This window comes from Equus quagga, chromosome 10 (assembly GCF_021613505.1).
Source record: "Equus quagga isolate Etosha38 chromosome 10, UCLA_HA_Equagga_1.0, whole genome shotgun sequence".
Lineage (NCBI taxonomy): Eukaryota > Metazoa > Chordata > Mammalia > Perissodactyla > Equidae > Equus > Equus quagga.
The window spans coordinates 88,083,690-88,108,019 of record NC_060276.1 but is presented as its reverse complement, the minus strand read 5'-3'; the positions used below and the strand labels follow the sequence as shown (position 1 = coordinate 88,108,019).

At 39.7% G+C, this 24,330-nt stretch overlaps 1 protein-coding gene across 1 annotated transcript; it reads right to left on the bottom strand.

Annotated features, from left to right (window-relative positions):
• Window positions 1-898: 898 nt before the first annotated feature.
• Window positions 899-1,522, bottom strand: PPP1R2C (PPP1R2C family member C). Its single transcript, XM_046672880.1, has one exon. The coding sequence runs from the start codon at window positions 1,520-1,522 to the stop codon at window positions 899-901; it is 624 nt and encodes a 207-aa protein (XP_046528836.1).
• Window positions 1,523-24,330: the final 22,808 nt, after the last annotated feature.

Here is a 24,330-nt window from a genome sequence, read left to right as displayed (position 1 = left end):
GGTGTAGAAATTTAGCAGTTGAATTCTATTTCCTGACTATAGCACTTCTGCTATTCAATCTATTTTCTCCACATATTGGAAGACTGAACAGGCCCTGGCGGTCAAAATACAAAAGACACTGTTGCAATAAATGATAGACTATTTGAGAGAAGGAACAGTTCCTAATGTCTTGACAATCTATGATAGTCCATAAAGGCCTTTGTGTCCACGTGCCAGGAGGACTGCGGAACAAAGGGTAGAGGTTAAGACAGGTATGAGAAGGGACTACTGAGATAACATTAGACTTTAAAAAATATTGATAGCAAATCTGCCTATCTAGTGTACAAAAAACAGTCAGAATAGACATCGGCACAATTTTAACCTGATGATTCATGAAAATGGATTATTTTTTATGAGAAAAAGTTCAGTCATTTCCTTGTGAACACAAAGAAAATTAAGAGAAAATTTAAAGGTACTAAGGAAATGCAACACTAACTCTTATAATGTATTCCCTCTCAGTTAAACAGGCAAATCTCCCTAAAGACAAGTGTTTTTCAGCCTGAATATTTATCAGACTACATAACCTCTGTACCAACTGCATTTTGATTTTGTAACAGAACCTTTTCTATAAAAGCTAGTACAACAACTAGAAGTGAATATAAAATATTCCCCGGTTAAGCCTTTAACACATAAAAAGCTATATAACATATGCATTAATTAATAGTTTTATAAAAGTAATGCGGTTTTGGACTGTTAGAATCTGTATTTGTGGCGAAATAACCAGGCACAAGGATATCAAGCACACAATTTTCACTTAATCTGTTATTTTCTAGGTTTACCATTTAATTATTGCTGTACAATTCAACTGTAAGTATTCCAGGGCTTGTTTCTTCCAATTGCAGCGTCGAACAAGTGTCGTCTACGCATAGCGGCCCTGGGTTTGCAGTTCATCACCGTGAGGACCTTCATCCGATTCTTCTGTAGTAGTCTTCTCTTCGTTAGTAGCATGTAGACTTTCTTCGTTTTTATCCTCTTCTTCCAGTTGTAGCTCTTTCGAAATTAATTGTCTAGCTAATTTGATGTTCAGCCCCTCGTTGTAGTGAAGCTTTCTTTTCATTTCGAACTGCCGATGTTTTTCTTGAATGTCGAGGAAGATTTTGCTGGTGTGCGCCCCGTGGCTCTCTGGCTCCCCGACCTGATAGTTGGACTCCGACATATCAGTGACAGCTAATTTCAAGGCTAAGACGTCTAGGGTCATGACTTCTTTTGCTTCTAAACCACTCATTGCATCTTCCCCATCATCTTGCACACTGAGGTGCGGACTACTGGGCTCATTTGTCTTCATTAATTCATGATCTCTGTATGCTGGGCGGTATGTCGCCAGGATGTTCGATTCGTCCCACTTCTGGGACTTTTTTCTCTGCACCTCCTGGGTAGCCCCTCCGGACTGCTGGGTGGAGGCCGCCATCGAGGAAGCCGTGGAGCCTTTGTTCTTCAGGATCCCCTTGATGGGCCGGTGCTGCGAGGTGGTGGAGGCCGCCATGCTTGGGGAGTGAAGGGCCTCCGCTTGAGGGTTGGGCCTCCGCAGCCGCCCGCCGCGCTCCAGTCTGATGCTGCAGCGCGGTGTGTCTGGACCACGGCCCCAGCGCCCTAGCAGCCAGCCTCCCCAGGTCGTGGCGTCACAAAGGATGACACAAACAACGCCACAGTGGTCACCGCCGCTGTCATCGCCACCGTCATCACCACCGTCATCACCTCCGTCACCGCCTCTGTCACCGTCTCGTGGCCCATGATGCTGTCTTTATTTTTTTAATGGAGTAAGATAGGAAATATCCCTGAATTGCACGTGAACCGAGGGAGCACTGTTTTGCGAATTTCTAAATACCCTGTATGAGTACGGGGAGGCTGTGTAAAATGTATTTCTTACTGTGGGTCACTGTCAAAAAATTGAAAGCCACGGCTTTGGTTGGAAAAATTGAAGGCACAGGCGCTAGAAGGGGATGAACTTCTGCTCTTCCCTGCCGTTGCCATCCACACCTCACTCTCTCCTCACCTGCCGACACACAACCCCTGGTCCTTCTCTCCTGCTCTGCCTCTCAGTTACCAGCCCCATTATCCAGCCGCTTACACCAGCTGGGGACATGGCCATCAGCCCTTCATATTGCTCACTCTCCCAATCCAGCTCTCAGGTACTGGCCCAAATATTTCAAGACACTCTCCAATTCTATCTCTTCTGCCACCAGTCTGTTTCAAGTCACCACTATCTCTTGTTGGGACTACAGCTACAGCCTTTGAATTGAAACCCCCATAACCCCTCCTGCTGCCTTCCAACCTCTTGTCTACCCTCTAGCCAGAGTGACCTTTTTAAAACACCCATCAAATCTTGTCACATCGTTCACATCCTGTAATGGCTGCCCATTTTCTTTAACATAAAGGCAAAAATCCAGAAGAGGCCAAAAAGCAGCTCTATGATCTGCTCAGGCGTACACTGGAGCCTCCTTCCCCCAAATTTTCCCCACCCTACCTCCATTTTTCCATTCTGGTCTTTCAGTTCCAGGGGCATTCACCTTCCTTCCTGTCCTAGAGTCTTTTTCTGGGTTCTTCCCACAGCCTGGAATGTCCCTTCAGATTTCAGCTCAATCATTACTGCCTTCCAGGGGCCTGTTTCCTGACCCCCAAAGCAGATAGGTCTTCCTGTGCTTATGGCCTCTCCTGTCCTCCTTGGCAACACCCAGAGTTGTTGCAATTATCTCTGTGTACACTAGATGGTAAACTCCAAGAGATAAAGGAAGGTATCTGTTTTGCTCACTGTTATCTCCAGCTTTGCATCTTCACAACATGATGCTGTACCTGGCACATAGTAGGTATTACAAAAGTAGTTATTGAATGAATAATACCTGATAGGTGACAGGGAACTGGAGAATGAGACGTGTGAGTGGAGAAAAAGGGCGCCCCAGAGCCTTTACAGTCAGTTACAATTGTCCAATCAATCACGTGGGGAAAACACCCCAGATGTGGAATTTGGGGGCTGTTATAGGAGTGACTTTGGAACATTTTGTCCTTAACAGGCCTCCTATTTCACAGGCAGCAACATTTTTCTAAAAAACAAAAAGGAAATTAAGATCCAGCTTCACATTTTCCCCTCCACGTAGCATTCGCGAGATTTTTTTTCCTTCTGATAACATTTTGCTTCCTCTTCTCTCCCTCAAGGTCTTTCTGCATTTTAGAACACAAAAGCAAAAGCATAAAAGAACCATAAAACTTTTACAAGGGTCTTAAGCACCTTAAGTTCAAGTTGTCCTGTATTCTTCAAAGTCCTACTAACTTCAGGAACTCGGCAATCACTTTAAAACCGTGTTATTCATCTCAGAAAAAGAATTTCCCGATACCGTACTCTTTGAAAAAAAAAAGTATTGTGTGGTGAGGGCTTTCAGGAATTCAAAAGCTCATATTCAAGGCTATAGGAAAAACCTCTGGTATGTGAGGGGGAAGAAAACAACCTTCATTATTCAGAAATACTCTAGGCTACTCTTTTAAAAAGCCTAACTGAAAGGCAGCCCAGACCAGCACAAACGCAATTTGTCCTCCTGGCTGGTAGGCACAGTGGGCTTCTGCATGTTTAGCTGTAAACAGGATGTTAAGGGAGAGGCTGATTCCACTGCATCGGGATTTTGCCTTTGTGTGTACACAGCACCCACCCCCACATACTGCGATCTGAATATACAAGCTGCTCAATATATAATGAGTCAGCGATGCAGCGGTTCTTGCATTTTCTGGAACTCGTCATTCAGTAGCACAATGGCAGTTCCTGCTAGGGCAGGGGCACTGTGATTGTGACGTATTACATGGGCCACAAACAAAATCAATTGAAGAATGAAAGCACCACACATTACATATTCCAGTTGCACGTTATTTAAAAGTAATTCCTTTCCTTCTACCTGTTGCTAATTATCTGCTTAATGAAAGTTGCCCTAAGGAAATTCCAAATTTTGAGTTCTTGTCATCATGCCAAAAATTCTCGATCTAGTCAACACTACCGTAATCCTAAAAGTTAGAAAAGATCAGCAGTCTTTTCAACATTCCTCTTTACATGATTCGCTAGTTCTTATCCTGGGACAAGGACCGAGCAGACATGTCTAAGGTTCCATCACACACATACACAACCCCAGGGCTGACTAAAACTTTCCCGGTCAATTACACATTATATGAAATTTAGATACAGGCCTAGAAAGTCCTTCTTTCAACAAATATTTAGTGGTCAGCTCCTGTATTTCCAGTAGGAGAACCTTCATTTCAAATGCACAAAAGGAGAAGTTGTGCTTCCGTGATCTTCAATGGGTTAATATTTGTTAAATACATCTAAATATGCATGCTGTTCTGTCATCACAGTTTACAAATACATTTAAAAATATTATAGGTATTTAAAATGTCATTTAAACCCTCTGCTGTTTGCACAGAGTCAGAGTACTCTACGGAGCACTGCTTGTTAATGGTGGCAGTAGGTCACGCCACAGCTTCAATTCTTCCACTGAGAATCACCTCCCTTTTGTGGAGACAGTCTCCAAATGCCATAAGTACAGGAGTTGGTTCAAAGTGAACCAAGCCAGGGACAAAGAAATTCTCAACCAAAGGTGGGAACACCTAAGAAACCAAGAGTTACTAAAAACTAGGAAGGTATCCCAGAGGTCCCACTGGGTGCCATTAGTGAGAGATTAGTGAAACACTGAGAAGGCAGTGGGCTATTTTTTGGGACTAATCGTGCCATCAGAAGTGGAGATTAATTCTAGTTCAGCTATGTGGTTTCTGAAGTCATGCATCAATCTAACCAAGAATTGTCCACAGTACTGGGAGAATTATGTTAGATACTGTGTCATATAAAAATAAAAGTGCTATTTGGTTTTGAATCGATGTTTTTGTCCAATCTCTCTCTTTCATGTTCCAAACCCAAATTTCTGACATTCTGCGAAATATCCCTATCTTACCTTAGCAGCCAACACTGAGACAAGGATTCAAGTGCAAGTAGTTTACTTGGGTGGAGATTTCCAGAAAACACTAGTAGGGGAGTCGGGAAGTGAGACAGGGAAGGGCAGGAGGCAAAGGGTGCATCACCAAAGCAATTCCTACTGTGGGCAACTAGAGCTTAATGCTCCTAGAAACTCTAGGAGTCAATGTAGAAGACTTGCCTCCATGGCCCTTCCCCTCTCCATGGGTGAAGGAGCTAGAGTATATTTAGACGTCAATTGCTGCCGTCTTTTCTTTAGGCCTGCTGGGAGTTGGAAGCGGCATTGATTCCCTAGCATTCTAGGTTCCTGCATCAGGAGTGGATGGGCAACTTGCTGATTCATCTGCATTTTGGTTTCTTCGCTTCCCTCTTTCACAAATCCTCTCCTGCTACCCTGCTCCCTGGGATCATAGTCCCGAATGAAACTCTTTTTCTCCAGCTCTGTTTTTGCAAGTAGAACCAAGACTAAGACAACGTTTGTGTATTTTAACTTCAGTTCTCCCACACCCAACATAATAATTGGCACATGTGCATACTCTGTGGCACATGACCATATTTTTGTAAAGTGGGCAGATGAACTGAGGGAAGTGGACAAAAATCTTTTGAAAGGAGGAGCTTGACAATGGGTGCAGATCTAGACAGGTTCAGTGAGGCAATGGTTTTCCATCTTTTTCATTATAAGTTTTAAAGCTGTAAAACATTGTTTCCCAAAATGAAATATTATATAGAACTCTAGGATTAATATCAATAAAATTGGAGCAAAGAAGTAATGGAATTGATCTGAGTGAAGTTGGGGTAGCCAGAGTTCTTTCTGTTTGGCACCTCAGAGGTAGCTCCTGAGGCGTCGCGGGGACCTGAGGAGGGAGGCCAATTTGAAACCACTGCGAGAGAGAGTCATAACCCAAAGCAAGAGTGTTTGGTTATCCCAAGTATCAATTTTCTGCGTGGTCGCTTGTTTTGAGAATGGGGGTGAAGAGATTTTCTACTGTGGTAATTCAGACAAGCCCGTTCATTGAGTGCAGGTCGCAAAGGAGACAGGACCGCAGTGAGAATTTCTAATGTTACATAGTAAACATCAACATTGCCCCCCTCTAAGGGGATAATCTGGTTTTGGAATGTTAAATGAAGAAAAGCATCATCAGTGGGAATATCTTCCAGGAGTTAAGCATAAAGTAATGCCAAAGATGTCAGAGAACAGGCCTTGCAGGGATTGGCTGAGGAGTTTGTAGTAGAGGAGCGTTCTTCCTGCTCCCTAAGGCACGCTAAGATGTTTCATGGTTAGGAAAATGAAAGGGTGCTCATCCTCTTGCTCTTGACCCTGCCTGGTCAGGGAAGGAGCTACTGATAACATAGAACGTGTATAGAAACATTATAAAGTTGCATTCCAGAAAGTATTATTTTGGCTTAGATGGAAAGGCATACCATCCAAGCTCCTCATTGCCTAGCTGAGATGACTGAGGACCAGAATGATATGGTGACTTGCCCAGGGTCACACAGGTAGTTAGTGGCACAGCCAGCACTAAAAATCCAGGGCTTCTGGATTGCTGGGTCTGCTATGGCAGTGCACTTTCCTATCACTGCATGCCCCCTCCAGAAGTGGTGGGAGTCAGCGGTCCCAGCATCTGTCTCACGTTCAAATCAGATATCTACACAGGTTAAATAAAGTTGCCTTCTCATCTCTGCCTCCTTGGCCTGCGTCATTCTCGAGTGGCACTAGCGCTTCAAAAGAAGAAAAAAGAAATCTGTAAAACCACCATTTTCAGAAAGATTAAAAACCTGAACCTTGTGTCTTCTGAACAGCAAGTTAAAACATGAGGTGCAAGTTCAGCTTGAGGGACAAGTGGAAAAGTTTTTTGGGTAAGCAATCAATAGGCCAGCTGATCAAGTTTTCTAGTTCTGGATGAGCCATAGTCAAATTAGAAAAGCAATAATGTGATCCAGGGCAGCAAAATTCAATTTTGCCAACAACACTGAAATTCCTTGAGGCAGCCCTTTAAAGATGACATTATAGACAGGATTATTTCCCATGTGTACAAATATGGCTGGGGAGAAAAATACACACACAGAGATATAAACCCAATGTGTGATCCATTCTATTCTGAAAACAAATTTTCTTGTTATTATATATCTATACTTTTTAGAAAGAGCATTATAAAAACAGCAAGAGAGTGTAATAGAAAAAGAAATGAAACGCTGCAAGTCTTTTTTATGATGTTTCACGCACAAAAAGAAAAATAACTCACAGAATCGTCAGATTTCTTAGAAGATGCAGTAAATATATTGTTAGCATCCCCATGACTCACTAACAAGATGTTGTCTGCAGGGAGGTGGGGTAGGAAAGCTGTCACCAAATTCTAGTCAATGATTTATAGTATTTGTGACTACCACATGCAAAGAGTGTCAGCTGGCAATTTATTCTGGCTGATGTAACCCGACAGAGTCTTCTTCTGACAACCAGTCCAGTAAGTAAGGTTAACACATTTCAGCTCTAATAAACAGAAGTAAACCTAGCAGTGGAGTTTGGTTCTCTCTTAGTCGTGCGTATGTGTTCGTTGTGTTTAAACAGGGCCAGCAAAACAGTTTATGGCAGCCATTCAGACACTCTGACAGAAAGGAGGGAGTCAAAGACAGTAGAACAGAGCCAGCCCTGATGGCCTGGTGGTTAAAGTTGGGCACTCACAGCTTCAACAGCCTGGGTTTGCTTCCAGGTCTCAGAACCACACGACCCATCTGTCAGTGGCCGTGCTGTGGTGGTGGCTCACATAGAAGAATAGAATTAGGATGACTTACAACTTGGATAAACAGCTATGTACTGGGGCTGTGGGAAGGAGAAAAAGAAGAGGAAGATTGGCAACACAGGTTAGCTCAGGGTGAATCTTTCCCAAAAACAGTGAGAGTAGAACAGTTGTGGTCAAACTTCAGTGTGCATCAGAATCCCCTGGAGGGCTTGTTAAAACACAGAGTATGGGCCCCATCCCAGAGCATCTGATTCAGTAGGGGTGGGGTGGACCAAGTCCAAGAATTTGGATTTCTAGCAAGTTCCCAGTGATGCTGATGGTGTTGGTCCAGGGGACGCATTGAGAACCACTGGAATAGAATGTGGCCCTGCCCCGTTCAGCAGGTGACTCAGACAAATCCAGGTTCACAGCTGGAGACAATACTCTCTACTCTCAGGAAAGGTAAGCAAGCACAAAAGGGAATACAGAGGGAGAGGAATTCATTTGGCCAGAGATGGACTGGGAAGCCCTTGTATAGTAGGTGTTTTTTGAACTAGGCACTGAGGTGGAACAGGGTCTGGGAAGGGGACTTAAGGCAGAGGATGGTGGAGGTGGCCTGTGGCAGATGAGAACAAATGGTCTTTGGGATTTATCTGTAACATGCTGCAGCGGGAGGCTGGCTACTCTCTATAACTATATACAAGAAGGGGCCCATTACTCTTTGTTTAATCAAACATTCACCATGACTACTTGAGGTGATCGTACATGTAGAAAGAAAAGTAAAAGAAGGAGTTGATAGGGTGAGTTCCCTGGCATTCCCTCCAGTTGATTCTCCACTGTTGTCTGCACCTTGTCAGTGCAAACCAGAGTCTCATGAATAATTATTCCTCAAAGGCAGAGTAAATTTCTCTTAGCTGGTAGTTTTCCCCAGGGAATTGTCATAGTAACAGGTTAGGTAGACCTAGACATACTTAATAGGATAGTGGGTTGATGGTATTTTTGGCATCTGATAGTGGTTGCATGATATATTCTTTTGGACGGTACAACCTTCTTGGCACCCTTGAAATCTCATCTCACTGATGGTTCCCTGTAGGTAAGGCTAGCCATATTTGTTCAAGCACGCTTCATCCAACAGTGCATGTCAGTGGCTCTCATGGTCCAGTTTTTACTAGGACACTGATTAGTGCTAGATGGAAAGTACATCACACGTAGGGATCATGTTTCTGATGTCCTATGTGCCCCCTGCAGCTCCTAATGCACACAGTAAGGGTTGGATAAATGCTCTTATTAGTAAGTAGCAAGGATCAATGCAGACACACCCATCAGAAAGTCATTGTTTGGGGCTGTTCCAGCTGATAGCTGCCTTAGCCCTAATAGAAAATCTTCCCACCGTGGATAAACATAACTCTTCAGGGATTAGCCCCCATCTCAATGTAAAACGGTCACTTTAGATAGCTGTGCTCAAAATGATATGTTTTATGGTCAGGTTTTTTTGAGAAATATGCATTTAAAATAAGACAAAACAGAATATTGCTTCATAGCTCAGGCAATATATCTCTGTCTCTATTGTGTAAGTCTTATTAGGGTCAGTTGTACCCTGAATTATTCCATTTCCCATTTCTCTGTGCCATTATACTTCCAGATATTTGAGAAATAAAACCCCTCTTTTTTCATTTTGCTTTTTTTATGGGGAAGTATTGAGTATGACAGTTCCTGTCATCACTTAATGAGAAATGGTTCTTGGGCCACTTATAACTATTATTAAGACGATGTTTTCTCCTCTGAGTATCAACAAGAAACTGAGATGCATGGGCTCCAAAACAAAACAATGAATGATTAAAGAGAAGACAATAGCCAAAGAAAAATATCAGGTCTATGAATTTAGGCTTGGGCTGGTAACATTTTGAAAGGCATATTGAAAAGTTTCCTTTAGAGAAAAACAGAGAAAAGCAAAGAGACATGAGGGAAGTGAGATTCAGTCTATCGGGAGGTTTATTACTTTTCAGTAGGCTTCTTGCATTAGTGACCCAACCTTCCCACAAGGAAAAAAGTCCCTCCCATTGTCTGTTCATCAAGGAACCTGTAGTAGAGAAAGTCATTCCAGATCGGTTCTGAACTACAGGATGAAAATCATTGGTATGACATGCATGCATACATAATGCATTGCTGCGAAATTGATCCCCGGTATCACACTGCAGACATGAAGTAACGTATTAGAAAACCACCGTAAAGTATTGAATACTTACAAACACCGTTTTTCTTTTTTGACAGTATAATGAAAAGCTTGAAAGCACTCTTGTCTTTCAAATTATAGTGCCATTTTGTTTTTATGGTTTTATTTCCCAATAGATCTTTAGATATGTGCCAAGAGTCATGGGGATGAGGATGGGTACGAAGATGAAATCACAAACTCGAAACTGTCGCAACTAATGCTCGGAGTCTTGAAAGTTGGAGCAGATGCCTGAGTTATGAATTGCAATTTTGTGTGGAAACAATCTGTCAGCAATTGAATGCTGAGTAGCAACTGTTCTCTAGAAAATAGCTTGTCTCCTTTGGTAGCAGGGCTATGCTTGAAGGATGAAAGGTCGTCCGAAATTTTGGAGGCATACAAGCAGGGATGTAGGGCTAGTTTTTATTGCAGGTGCTGACACCATAGCTGGTCCTGTCATTTTTACCTAGATTCCTAAAATCTCTGAGTTGGAAGGTATTCAACATTTATCCAGGCCTGTGCTCCTTAAATTTTAATGTGCTTATGATTCATCTGGAGATCTTGTTAAAATGCAGATTTTGATTCAGCAGTTCTGGAGGAAGGGCCTGAGATTCTGCTGGTCTAACAGGCTGCCAGGTAAGGCCAATGCTGCTGGTCTGTGGAGCACATTTTGAGTAGCAAGGTCTCAGACCAGTTTTGCTTGTTTTTTTACCTATAGTTTTCAGACATTCTAGTATTTTGTAATTATGTCACAGGTAATTGTTACCAGTGCTAGTTAAATCACCAAGATTTTTCTTTCCCATTGTAACTATGAGTAGCTCTATCTATTGCATAGTGTATTTCAATCTCTATTTCTAGCTCTGATTTATACCTATGTCTATGAATGAAAGTAATTTAAGGTTATCCCCATAATAGAATTACTCTCCTTGACATCTAGTTTCTGACATGCTATCCTTAGTGGAAGAGAAAAATGTAGATTCCTGCTGGGGAATTACACATAGGCCTGGTTATGCCTTTGGGAATGTGTTACACATGTGAATGTCATCTTCCATGAGTGGAGAAATGATTGAGAATTGCCAGCTAGTCTAGTTCAGTCTTTCAACTGGTGATTTGAAAAGCAGATCACATTAAACCCTAAACAACTCTGTACTGGAATTTTTTAATTTACAAAAATAATACATTTCCATTCAACAAACGTACACAGTAAATATCTGAGCAAAGTAAGAAGTAATCAACTCCATATATTCCCTCCAACCTTCTGTTAACTGCTGTGTATACTTCTTGATAGAGTTTTTGTATAGTTATGTAAACATATTTTTTAAAAATAAAGTGTATCAATTGCTGTGTAATTTGCTGTTCTTATTTAATATTTTGGAAACAACTATATCAGGTCTATTAGAAAAATGTAACCAAGTATTTTCTTATTTAACATTTTATTGGCTTAAAATAATTTTCTTGGGCTTAATTCTACTTTTGTGATCCACAAACTACTTTCATTAAAAGGAAAATGAATAGCAACCAAAGGGTTTTCCCAGGACACTAGAATATAAGTTACATGAATGCTAAGATCTTTGTCTGGATGAGACGTATCCCAAAATCCTACAAAGGAGCCTGATATTTAGTAAGTGTTTGATAATTAGGTATTTAATGAATCAATGACAGCCAGTGTCAGGACAACTGGGAGGTGAGTGGGGAGGTCAGGATAGGCTGTCAAGGGAAGGGGCTGAGGCATGCCATGCATCTATTAATTTTTACCCTTGACATCATCCAGTAAGAAACAACACATTAGTTGTATAAATTGTATCTGTGTCTAAATTTTTTTTTAATTGTTGGTCACATAACAAAATGGTTCTTCTTCATCTTAGCATTGTGAAAACATGGATGTGCATTTTATTTGCCTTTTTAATATACTAAGATTACCCTAAGGAGATTAGTTAATTTAAAAAGCTGAATAACACTATATAATTGATTAATCAAATTCTATCATGCAATTTATTGATATTCTCTTCCCTAATAGAGTCATATATATACATATAATATATACATATATATACATAGACACATATACATATATGACTTATAAGCATATATATATATATATATGTTTATACAAAGGCTTTTCTCCCAGTTCTTTCCAATCTTCAGAAAACGTTCATTCATTCATTGAACAAATATTTCTATCCTTAGCACCAGCACCTAGGGGACACGTACAGTGATCTCGGCGGTAGAATTAGGATGTGAGGATAGTATGGAGGAAATTCCAATATAACGAGGACCCTCATCCTTAGCACAGTACTATTCCTTAGGATGCTGGAAATCTTCACAGCCACTCAGTCATTATCATGTTCAACCTCCAAGTAAAAGAAATCTGGTTATATATTTTGTGAATCCAGAGAAAAACAAACTTGGCCATATTTTGTGCTGTGCTGATAACCCTTAAGTTGTACTCTTCCATGGCCTTTAGCTCCATCTGTGGATAAAAAACTCATCAAGTCATGTGGTTTTCAGATGATCCAGCACATCTAGAATTTTGAAGTTGTTATACAAAGAAGAGAACAAAGACTCTTTCCTTTAGGGGAATTAGTTATAAAGATTCACTCAAGCTTTGAACTTGTTTGTATGCAATTCTACACCTTTTAAGATGCAAATCATCTTGTCAGCTAAACCAGAGGAGATCTGTTGAAAAAATACTGTGGACTTTGGCAGTTTAATAAAAGGCCCATTTTCAAAACATTGCCTTATGCAGTGTAGGTCATGTCAGGTGATCTCATTTGATGCTAGTTGGAGTTAATGAAGGGGCAATCAGTTCTGACAAATGGTGTTGCAATCTAATAAAGAAAACACAGGAATGATGGAGGAGGCCAGTTTTTCCTCCTCTTTTCTGTAGCTTAGAATCACCGTGAACCCAAACAAATTACTTAAGCACTTTGAGCCTCGATTTCCTCATGTACAAACAGAATAAATCTTCACGGGTTTGTAGAAAGGATCAGCTGAGATAATATGTGGAATATTGTGTTAGCGCCTGGCACACAGGCAGTGGTTCACAAGGTTAACTAGTATTATTACTGATAAGAATAGAACATAGTAATTCCAAATGTGGAAGTATTTGTATTAGTTTGTCTCATTGTAAATTTCTTATGCTTCACTATTGGAGAAAGGTCCAACCGACACGTGGACTCAGCTTTCTACTCTCATTTGGCCAGCACTATAGTTTGCTTTTAAACTTTTGTTTTGGCTGGAACTTGAGTGCCAGAAAACCTGAAGGAGAAGAACAGAGGAGAAAGAATATTATTTTAAAATTGCAGTCCAGCTTGAACCTATTTGGCCAGATTAGTCCAGAGTGGTGCTGAAGACATCTTTTACCCTCTCATCGGCCTGAGATGAGCTGTCAGGAATTGATTTCCCCATTCCACTTTAACAACCCCATTCTGCGTCATTATGGTTTCTTGGTTAAGTACTTCTGAAACACATATTCTTTAATTGACAGATTATTTCAGCTCCTTCACAGCCATTTCCATCTATTATGCTGAGCAATCTTAGTATTCAACTGTCATTAAATTAATATGTATATATGCAGTAGATACTGATATCAAGAAATGTTACTGCACTAAGGCTTATGATAGAAAAGGAAATATTTCAAATCTGTCGTAGTATGACTGTGTGGTTATAAGGCATGGCATTTTTGGTATATAATTTAGTAGTCATAAGCTTGCAGCTCCTAAAATAACACGAATTGTTAGTCTTGTTATTGTCCCCCAAACACGTATTAGTCCCTCATTATTATAGGTATTGTAGGAGATGAATGAACTGGCCTTCAGTTCATTCTCTCTAGTCTTTCTTGATAGGTCTATACACTAACCTGAAATAAGCAAAGAAAGAAACAAACAAATACAACCATGTACAGTAGAAATCAGATCACTTCTATCCCTTCTAACACCCATTTTTAGGTAGGAGCCAGAGTGATCTTTTCAAAAAGTAAATCAGACCATGTTATTCCCTGGCTCAAAAGCCTTTATTGTCTTTCCAATTGAATCTAAAAGAAAGAATCTGAATTTCTTCCTCGACAGGTGGTGTATTTTGGGGGCCCTGCTTCCTCCTCTCTGTTCTCATCTTCCACTGTCTCCCCTTGATCACCATCGTGCTGTTCCTCTAAATGCACAGTTTGCTTCAGCCTTGAGGACTTTGCACTTACTGTTCTGTTTAGAGCACTCTGTTCCTAATTTTTTGCATTGCAAGACTTTCAGGTCTCAGTCCAAAGGCTACTTCCTCAATGAGGCCTTCCTTTGCCACCCACGCTAAATTAGCACCCTGACTCTCCAAGCACTCTTACCCTTCTGTTTATTATTATTATTCATCACCACCCTAAATTATCTTCATCTCTGTTTTCTCATTTTCTGTCTATCTTTTCCCACTAGCATGAAGGCAGGACCTTATGCATCTTATTCATTGGTATATTCCCAGTGCCTGCATCAGTACCAGGCACAGAGTATGCACTCAATAAATATTTGGATGAATCATATGGTGATGCCTCAGAGAGGTGGCATGTCTCTCTTAGGTGCTGATAAAGTGTGTTATCACCTAAAGGCAGGTTCTCGTTCAAGCTCTGCATTTATTTAGCTGTGCCATCTTAGACAAATTATCCACATTGCTGAGCTGTACTTGATTCATCATTAAAATGAGGAGAAGGATATAGCAGAGTCTTTCAAACTGGAACCAAAAAATTAATAATGGATACTCTCTATTTTGTTGTTGTTGTTGAGGAAGATTGTCCCTGAGCTAACATGTATGCCAATCTTCCTCTATTTTGTATATAGGACGCCGCCACAGCATGGCTTGATGAGTGGTGTGTAGGTCCAGGCCTGGGATCCCAAACTGTGAACCCCAGGCCACTGAAGCAGAGTGCATGAACTTAACCATTATGCCACTGGGCCAGCCTCGATACTCTCTATTTTTAATATTTCAAAAAGGTAGATGAAAATCTGACATTTTATCCATTTTATATTTGTAGAGAACAAATGCAATACCAACTTTTTGGCTTTGTCTAGAATTCTATTAGTTCAGAATAGCTAGCGGTTTTATGTCCTTTATATATAAAAAGAGTGGACAAGTCAAGGATAATTTAGTTTTCTAGTAAAAAGTTTTCAAATGGGAAAATAAAAGAATGGGTTACTGTTGATCAACACTGAAGGAAGAGTTGGAGGAAATGCGCTCTAAGTGTCTTATCAGCTTCAAAATTCTTTGATTCTTAGTGTAGAACTCAGAATTGCTAGTTGCAAGCAACAGAGTCCATTCCAGCCAGTTACTGCAGAAGGGGGGTAAATAAAGAATGGCAGGTGCCTCACAGAATCTCCAAGGCAGCAGGTAGCAATGATTAAACACACCTTTGGATTGCAAAATAGTGATACTCTAACTCTATCATTGTCGGATTGAATTTTTACATGGAATTTCTTTGTTAAAGTATATAAATTATTTATATCCAAAGATAATACCAAATTTATACCCACAAGTCATAAGACCAACAAGGAATTGGAGAGTAGGCCCTTTCCCTCACATCCATGCCAAGAGCCAAGGCATTGGTGGATTGTTAACCAGTCATCTGTTTAAGGCCATGTTGAGACACCTCATTCCTCTCTGCATGGCCCCTACACAGCCATTTAATTTGATAGATTTTGTTTCCACTCTGGGAACCCAAACAGACATTTAGAGTATAAATCCCTTTGCCCTTTGGTCTTCCGGCTTCCCACGGAATCTTTCCAACTCCTCAGGACACTAACCCAAAAAGAAAGGTCGAGAATTATTTCTCTCTCTGGAAATCACATGCTTCTGAGCTCCTTGTTTCCCCTCTGTCTCTCCTTCTTTCCCTTATCTGAGGAAATACTTCTCCAACCTCAATAGGAGTGGTGATCCACTGTCATTCACATGATTCTTCCAAACATTGTCTATGCCCCAGGTATGTTCTAATTTCCTTAAAACAGAAGTCACAATATTGTGGCCAAGAGGCCAAATTTGATCATAGGTTAGTTTTGTTTGTCTGGATAGTATTTTTTAAAAAATTTAAATCTGAAAGCTTTTAGATGGGCCAAATATTTTTTGACGCAGAAAACATTTTGTCACAGAAGTGAACAAAACCCTCCATAAGTGTTTAAATTTTTTCTTCACTTGTGCATTGTCTTTGACCAATTGGCAATTATTAGAACCTTCTTCAAAGCTCAACACTAGGCTTTCCTCTCTTTTCCTCTTTACTCTCCCCCTGGGCCACTTCATCCATGCTCAAGGCTCTAATCCTCATCTATATGCAGTGATTTTCAAATTTTTATCTCTGACTCAGATCTTTGATTTCCAGCCTTTATTTGACATCTCTACTTCCACGTCTTAAATATTTTCAAGTTCAACAATATCAAAGTCAAAGTGATGATCACTCTTCCCTGGTCATCTTCCATTATGCCCTATTTCAGTGAATGGTACCATAGTCCTCCTGGTAGCGTAAAATCAAGCAAAAGAAAACAAACATCAACAAAAAAGGCTGGAGTCACTCTTGACACCTTTCTCCTCTTCATCCCCTGTATGCTGTCTATCAATCCTAACTATTGCCAACTCCTTTATAATGCTACCTCAAAAACATAATGAGTCTGTACGCTCATCTCTACTTCTACCATGACCTCTTCAGTTCAAGCTACCATTACCTCTTGCTTGAACAGTCTCCTAAGCGATCTCCTTGCATCCGTTTCTTTCCCTCTAATTAATTTTCCACCAAGGAGCCTAAGCAAGCTTTTCAAAATGCAAGTCTGATCATGTTAGTCAAGCCTCCTCTTTCCCAAGTACTTCAAACAGTAGAAAGACTTTCTGTAACTTTTAAGATGAAGATCACAATCTTCACAGGGTCTATACAGCCTTGTATGGCCTGGCCCCTGACTTTCCTGTCTTATTTTGTGCCATGATACTCTTAGATTTCCCTGTTCTAATCGCAGTAATTTCACTTCAGGTCCATCCACTAGCCATGTTCGCTCCTGTCTTAAGATCTTGGCAACCTTATCCACACCCCAATCTCACTTCCAGGCTGGATAACTCCTATTTCTCTTTCAGATCTCAGTTCAAGTATCACCTCCTCAGGGAGACTTTCTTCCACCTCCCCAGATGACCACAGGTCCCCATGATATATATGTCATAATGTCATGTACTTTCTTTCAAAACTGAGTGGACATTTGTCCTTTTTTTCCCCTATTGGCCTGCCACTAGGTATTCTTTTTTGGAAAATTCCCTGTTGTGGATATTCTGGAGTCAACATATTTGGGAACAAATGCAACTGACTCTTGGTAAGAATAAAAGTCAACTGACAGGGAGAGAAAGAACACAGGAAATCAAGAGAGGGGCTATAACTCTGAAATACACAGTGTGCTGTGGGCACCTGTCAGCATGGTGAACAGTGGGAATGGAGATCCCTACCAGATGTCTACTCTTTGCGGACTTATTTGAATAAGGTCTCTTTATTAGTTTCCTATTACTACTATAACAAAGGACCACCAACTTGGTGGCTTAAAACACCACACATTTATTCTCTTACAATTCTGGAGGTCAGAAGTCTGAAATCAACATCACTGGGCCAAAATCAAGGTGGCTGCAGGGCCACACTCTCTCCGTAATCTCTAAGGGAGTATCTGTTTCCTTGCCTTTTCTTCTAGAACTGTTTTCCTTGCATTCCTTGGTTTGAGGTCCCTTCCTCCATCTTCAAAGCCAGCAGTGCAGAATCTTGATTCAGTCCTCACATTTGTCTCTTGTCCTGTGGTAGTATCTTCCTCTGCCTCCCTTTCACAGGACATGTGATTGCATTGGATTCAACTACATAATCGAGGATAATCTCTCCATCTTGAGATCTTTCTCTTAATCACATCTGCAAAGTCCCTTCTGTCATGTAAGGTCACATATTAATAGATTCCAAGGATTAGGACATGGACATCTTGGGGGCCATTACTTAACCTACCACAGTTTCTCTCCTGTATTAGATTTTCAGCTCCAACAGGGCAAGGTCCACATCTATTTTTTTTCACTGTTGGGCTTAACAGACTCTTTGACTTATAGTAGACACTTAGAAAATATCTTCTAACGAGTGAAAATGATTCAGCATGTTTTTGAAGGATTATTAACCAAATGTGGCTCATTTTTGAAAAAAAAAATACCGTGTAGTTTTGTGCTGCAATTAGTGTAGAGCACTTCAAATATTCATTTGCTAACCCTTCATTGAATAAGTGCGTGCTTAGCACTAACACCGCTTAATATCAGCACTGATATTATCTAAAAGGTATATAGACGATTTATATAAATTTAGAACTGTAAGATAATTTGTCCTAACCTTTTTTTCACGAAGAGGGAATGCAGATCTGGGAAACAGAAAATGAGTCTCTTAAAAGTAGACTGTGAGAGAGAGGTCTAGTTAGGATTTGAAGTGAGATTGTGTTCGTTGCACCAAATAAGAATATGTGATGTATCAAGGTCCTTCATATCACTTACAAGTTGTGAAACCAGGAGAAAGTTACTTTCTCTTTCTGTGCTTTAGTTATACACTCTGTAAAATGAAGGCACTATTTGCCTTTAATATTTGTGATAAGAATTAATTTACACAATTCATAAGTACATCTAAGACACCAATAAATGTTACTGATTATTTAATCATTGATGGCATCTTTAGGCATCTGAATGCATTTCTCATTTGTGACTTTCTTTCAAGAGAAATCACTGAACACAGAAAAAAAATTTCTACAAAAAGAAACTTCCCAAGAAGGATGTAATGCAAAGAGGATTAAGGATATTTTAGAATTCTTAACAGTAGATTTTTAGGACCCAAATGCTGACCGGTTCTTAGTTGTATTTGCTAGAATAACTAATTTATCCTGAGAGCCCAAGTTACTGAATAATTCAATGCTAACAGACATAAAAGGTAAAGATTTAGCAGCTTGATTTTTACCTTTAAGTGTTTATCAAGAAAAGCATCTTAGGGAATTTAGACCTATCTTTGTCCCTTGAGATAGGAAGTCATAATTCCATAATACTGGGTAAATGTGTTAGTGCAGAAATGAATTATAAAAATGATAGTTTAGAGATTTCTATCAGAATTCCCCTTAATCTTACTCAACACAATACAAAAGTAAAGAAAAGATCATGGACTCTGAGTGACGTAACGAAACTTGTCACACTCAGAGAAAGCTAAAACAGGAAGACAAGGAGGTCCTAGGAACATTCTTCATAGGCAAAAATAAATAAATAAAGAGCAGAGTATTTTTTGCAAAAAGTTAGAGGCTTAAGCACTAGAAGGCTTGTAAACAGATGTCCACTGTTGCATTGTTTATAAAAGAAAAAGAAGCTGGGAAGAGTCTAACAGTCACTGATGGATGAGTGGCATCCATAAATCATAGTGGCAGTTATACTCTGCAATATGACACAGCAGTTAAAAGTAATGATGTAGCTGCCTATGTGCGTACATAGAAGGAACACAGATATGTTCTTAAGTTGAAAAGCCAAACTCCTTATTTGTGTTAAAAACAAGACAAAGCAGAAAATTATTTATTTTTGCTTTATGTATATAGAAGAACACCTGAAAGTATCCACATCATAATGGCCGAAGTGATTGATAACCTCTTTCTCATTTTAGAGGGGGGCAGTTCTGTGATTGGATGCAGTGGACAAGAAAGATTTTAGCTTTATCCATATTATGTGCTTTTATAGAAACCATAAAACATGTTCATGCTATTTATTAATTAATTATTCTATCTTGATAATTTGGTTGGAATAAAAATTCTACCTGAAAATCATAACTTAATGGTACTATTAAAAGACTGCTCTATTCTCTTCTGGCATCTAATGTAGATCATTATTTTAGGGTTAAGGCAATTCTCATTCCTATGGAAATAGCCAATTTTTATCTGTCTAGAGGTTGAAAAATTTTTTTATTCTCAGTATTTTCAAATATCATAGTGTTTTTAAATTTCACATGGTGGACCTTTAAATTAGACTTTCCAATTGAAGAATCACCCTCTCCTCAGGTTTTGGGAAGTTTCTTATTTTATTCACTACTTTTCTCCTCTGTACCTTCTTTAGTATATATTTCTGAAACTTATAGGTTGATTTTCTATATCTCTAAGATTTTCTTTCATAATTTTATTCACTTTGCCTTTTGGAGGTCAATATTCCGGGAAATGTTCTCAACTTTATCTAACAATCTTTCATTGAACTTGATATTCCAGTAATATTTTTAATTTCAAAAAGATCTTTATTGATCTTGGATCATCCCTTTGCCATTGCTTTCTCTTCTTGTTTTATGTATGCAATAATGCCACAAATCTTTGTGCAGTCTGCTTTTCTTTTAAATGTTCATCTGCTTCTAAAATTATATCTCTTTCCCTAGAAAGCTAGTTCTCTGTCTATCTTAACTTTTTTTATTCATGTGTAGGTCTCTCCCCTCAAATGTCTAAAGATTCTTGGCTTTTAATGTAAGTACAATAATTGACATTTATAGGAAGGCTAACTGCAGTGGTTAATTTTATGTGTCAACTTGACAGGGCCATGAGGTGCCCAGATATTTGGTCAAACATTATTCTTGGTGCATCTGTGAGGAAGTTTCTGCATGAGATTAACATTTGAATCAGTAGATGGAGTAAAGCAGACTGCCCTCCCTAATGTGGGCGGGCCTCATCCAATCAGTTGAAGGCCTGAATAGAACAAAAAGGCTGAATAAGAGGAAACTCTTCCTGCCTAACTATTTGAGTTGGGATGTTGCTGTTTTTTTTTTTTCCCCCAGCTTTCAAACTTGGATTGAAGCATTGGCTTTGCTTGAGCCTTGAGCCTGCCTGCTTTTGAAGTGGAGCCTAAGCCATTGGCTCTTCTGGTTCTCAGGCCTTAGAACTTCAACTGGGAATAGACATCAGCTGTCCTGGGCCTCCAGGAGAGAGATAAATATCTCCTTTATATATTTACAAAAAGTTCCTGGTCAGTGTATTAGTCAAAGGTCTCCAGAGAAACAGGACCTATATATATCCCATTGGATATATAGGTTATTATTAACAATTGGTTAATGTATATAACAATAAGCTGTGTCTCTGGAGAACTCTGACTAATACACTGACCAACTATCACGCTGGGATTTCCCAAATTTCAGACTGAGGAGGCTGTCTTTTGGGGCACCCTAATCCTTCATAGATGCCATAATTTACCCCAGATATTTTGACTTATTTTATTTTAATAACTCTTATTCTTTATATGTGGAGATGTGGGGAATGCACAAAAACATGTTGTATACAGTTTTGCATGCATGTATTGGAGAGAGACTGAGGAAGCCAATAATTACACATATAGAACCTACTTTTATCACTGCTTCTTACTCCTGCACCTGTCATGCCTGCAGCTTCCCTGCTGAATTCCTTTCTAGGGCTTTTCCAAGTCAGTTATTCCTCCTTCCTTACCCACTACAACCCATCCCTGTGCATATAGTCTAGGCTTCGGTTTTCTCCTCTTTGCTTCATGTGTTATTATTTCCCATTCTCTTTCTGTACTTTAGAAATTTGTTGATACCCCTTATCTGATAATGACTTACATTCCCATTTTTTAATGCTTATGGGTTTGTCCCTTTTTCAATATTTTTGCTATTATTTTAATAGAATTCCTTGAAGGAGAAGAGAAAAATGTGGTCATTTACCATCTTTAGTAAAAGAAAGGCTTTTGGGATGTTTTGGGCTATACAAGAAGAAGAACATTGAAAGGAGAGAATTCTTTTGATTATTCCAATTCTGTAGTAACAGGTTTTTTGGGGGGTCAAAACTAGCGTACATCCTATATGACTTTTAATAGTCCTGTAGTAAGGCAAAACTAGACCATTTGAAACCATTCATAGGTGTGTGTTTGTGTTTCTGCCTATGAATGTGTGATTGCTTCTTTGTGCAGTATTGGAGACTCATCAATAGCCATGAATCCTACAAGTGGGGGATTAATTTGCAGCAAAAGCTCTAAAAGTATAAATAATAGATAGATAGATACCTAAGATGAATTTGATCTCTGAGCTTGGGGTAAGTTGGGGTGGAAGTTAGGAAAGAAAAATAATGGTCTTGGTTATGTCAATGAAAATAATCCATAATCGATCTCTAAACTAAAATTTGGGGATGGTTTATTATGAGCCAGGTCTGAGGCCTATAACTCGAGGGGCTTCCTTCCCCAATGAAGGAAACACATCAAAGAAGTGGAGTGTACGGAGTTGTTACATACTGTCTTGGAACAAAGAGGATACATCACATATGACAGGAATATCTCTTTTGCTACTGTCATCGCTTAGCTAGCACAGCAGGTCGGTGGTCACAAGGTGAGCACAGTAGGTCAGTAATTAATCCTTAGTTCCCAGGAAGAGATGCTTATCCTTAAGGAAATATGGGCTGATATGGGAGAAAGGACATCTCTATCTTTAAGGGAATTATTCTTGTCTTTGGGGCATAGTAAATGTTTAAAGTAGATGTACAATGCATGCTCAAAAAGCCATGCCAAGCCTTTCTGGAAAAACAAGGTCAGGCTGAATTAGTTTTAAACCAAATGTGTTCCTCATATACTCTAATATGTCCTATTACTTTTCATTTATTCATCAGTTGTATAGTCCAATGTTATCCTGACTTTAGATTACAGGTATGAGAAGACTACAAAGGACTAAATACAAATGTCTATTTAACAATGTTGCTTATGAGGCATGAAGATGGATGGGAGGAAGCTCTCAGGAGGAAAAGCAGTACCATTTCTGAACTGGTGGTCAAACATCTCTTCTTGGCAGATTCACCTCTTATCAAAACAACTTCTCCTCCATATTTCCTGCTAGCCAGTAACACACATGGTTTTCTGGTCTTCCTTCTCCTCTACTTGCATGTGCTGACCTCCTTGACCTTGGAATGTCCTTCTAAAATCCTCCTAAACCAGTAAAAAGTCTGTGAGTATGTGGCTCCTCCCTATCTGGATGGTTATTTAATCCTGTTATTACCATTCCTTATTCATCAGATCCCAGGTGAGAAATACCCCTGTTTACAGTTGAAACTACATTTCCAAACAAAATGAGGCCTTGATTTATATATGAAACAATACTATGCTTCAAGACTTCTCTTGAAGTCTTCTTCAAAAGAAGTGATCCTTCTGGTCAAGGAGAATAAATATCTTACCCTCAGCAGTCATTGTCTGAGAGGTCAAAGTTAGCCTTTCTTTTCACATTTCACAGATTTCTTAAATTTTAAAGTTGAAAGGGTCCTTACAGGATTCATTTTATAAATGAATAAACAGAAGCCCAGAGGCGTAGTAATTTACCCATGGTCAAGTGTTTAGTTTGTCAACAATCTGAGTCTAAAACCTTTGCCTTCTGACTATTATATTCAGTTCTTCTTGCATAATAATCAAATAATACTATCAACTACACTCTTACAGCTGCTAAGGGTCAAGTTTACATTCACCCTTATAATATCTCCAAGGTTGGTATGACTATTATCATCCCCATTTGACAGATAAGAAAGATGAAGCAAAGAGATGTTAAATAACTTATCCAAGGTCACAGTTAGTAACTTGCAGACCTGGGATTCAAAATCAAGCAATCTGGCTCCAGAATCTGTATGCCTTGCCATCACACTATTCTGCCTCTCTACGTGGTGAAGCTCTCCTTTCGCTGGCTGTCTCTCTAACATGAGGCTCTTCCCACTAGTTTCTGGTGATAAATAGTATAAATGACACTCCAAGCACAGAAGTACTTCACCTGAAGCTTCGTCAATGATAAATTGAGCAGGAAAACCAAGAAACTCGGATAAGAGAATGACAGAAGAGAGAAATTAGGAAGACTTCCCATTAGAACCCAGATGTAAGCTGCAGAGATGCTGGACACATTGCCACTGGAAAATGAAATAAGCAAACACAGACCAAGTTACCTAGAGTTGCAGACGCTTTTTGTATTTGGCTTTTCTCACTAGGCATTTTGCCAGTTGCTCTTAAAAAAGCAGGTCATGTCTTCTGCTGCAGTTTCAGACTTTGTACATACTAATATAAACTAGAACTGAGAAATATTCATCATTTGAATGTTCATTTGCAGGCTCAGATGGAAAACGTGGCTCAAACTCTCCTTGTACTGTAGGCCCATGCAGGAGCCTGTGACTGTGAGCCCGTGTAGCTCACCCTTGTAAGAGAAGCCAGCATCCAGCACATGAAACCTTTACAAACAGTGACTGTATCTGTTATCTATTGCTGCATAACAAATCACCCCAGTACTTGATGGCTTTAAGCAACAATTTATTATTTCTCAGGATTCCATGGGTTGGTTGGGTGGTTCTTATGTTAGTTTTGCCTGGAATCACTTATGCAGCTGTATTGAGCAGAAAGGGGCTAGTGGGGTCTTTGTTCTACTAGAATAGCTAAGAGAGCTGAACCTC

Coding starts and splice junctions, on each gene's coding strand:
- PPP1R2C (XM_046672880.1), bottom strand. CDS start 1,522: ATGGCGGCCTCCACCACCTCGCAGCACCGGCCCATCAAGGGGATCCTG.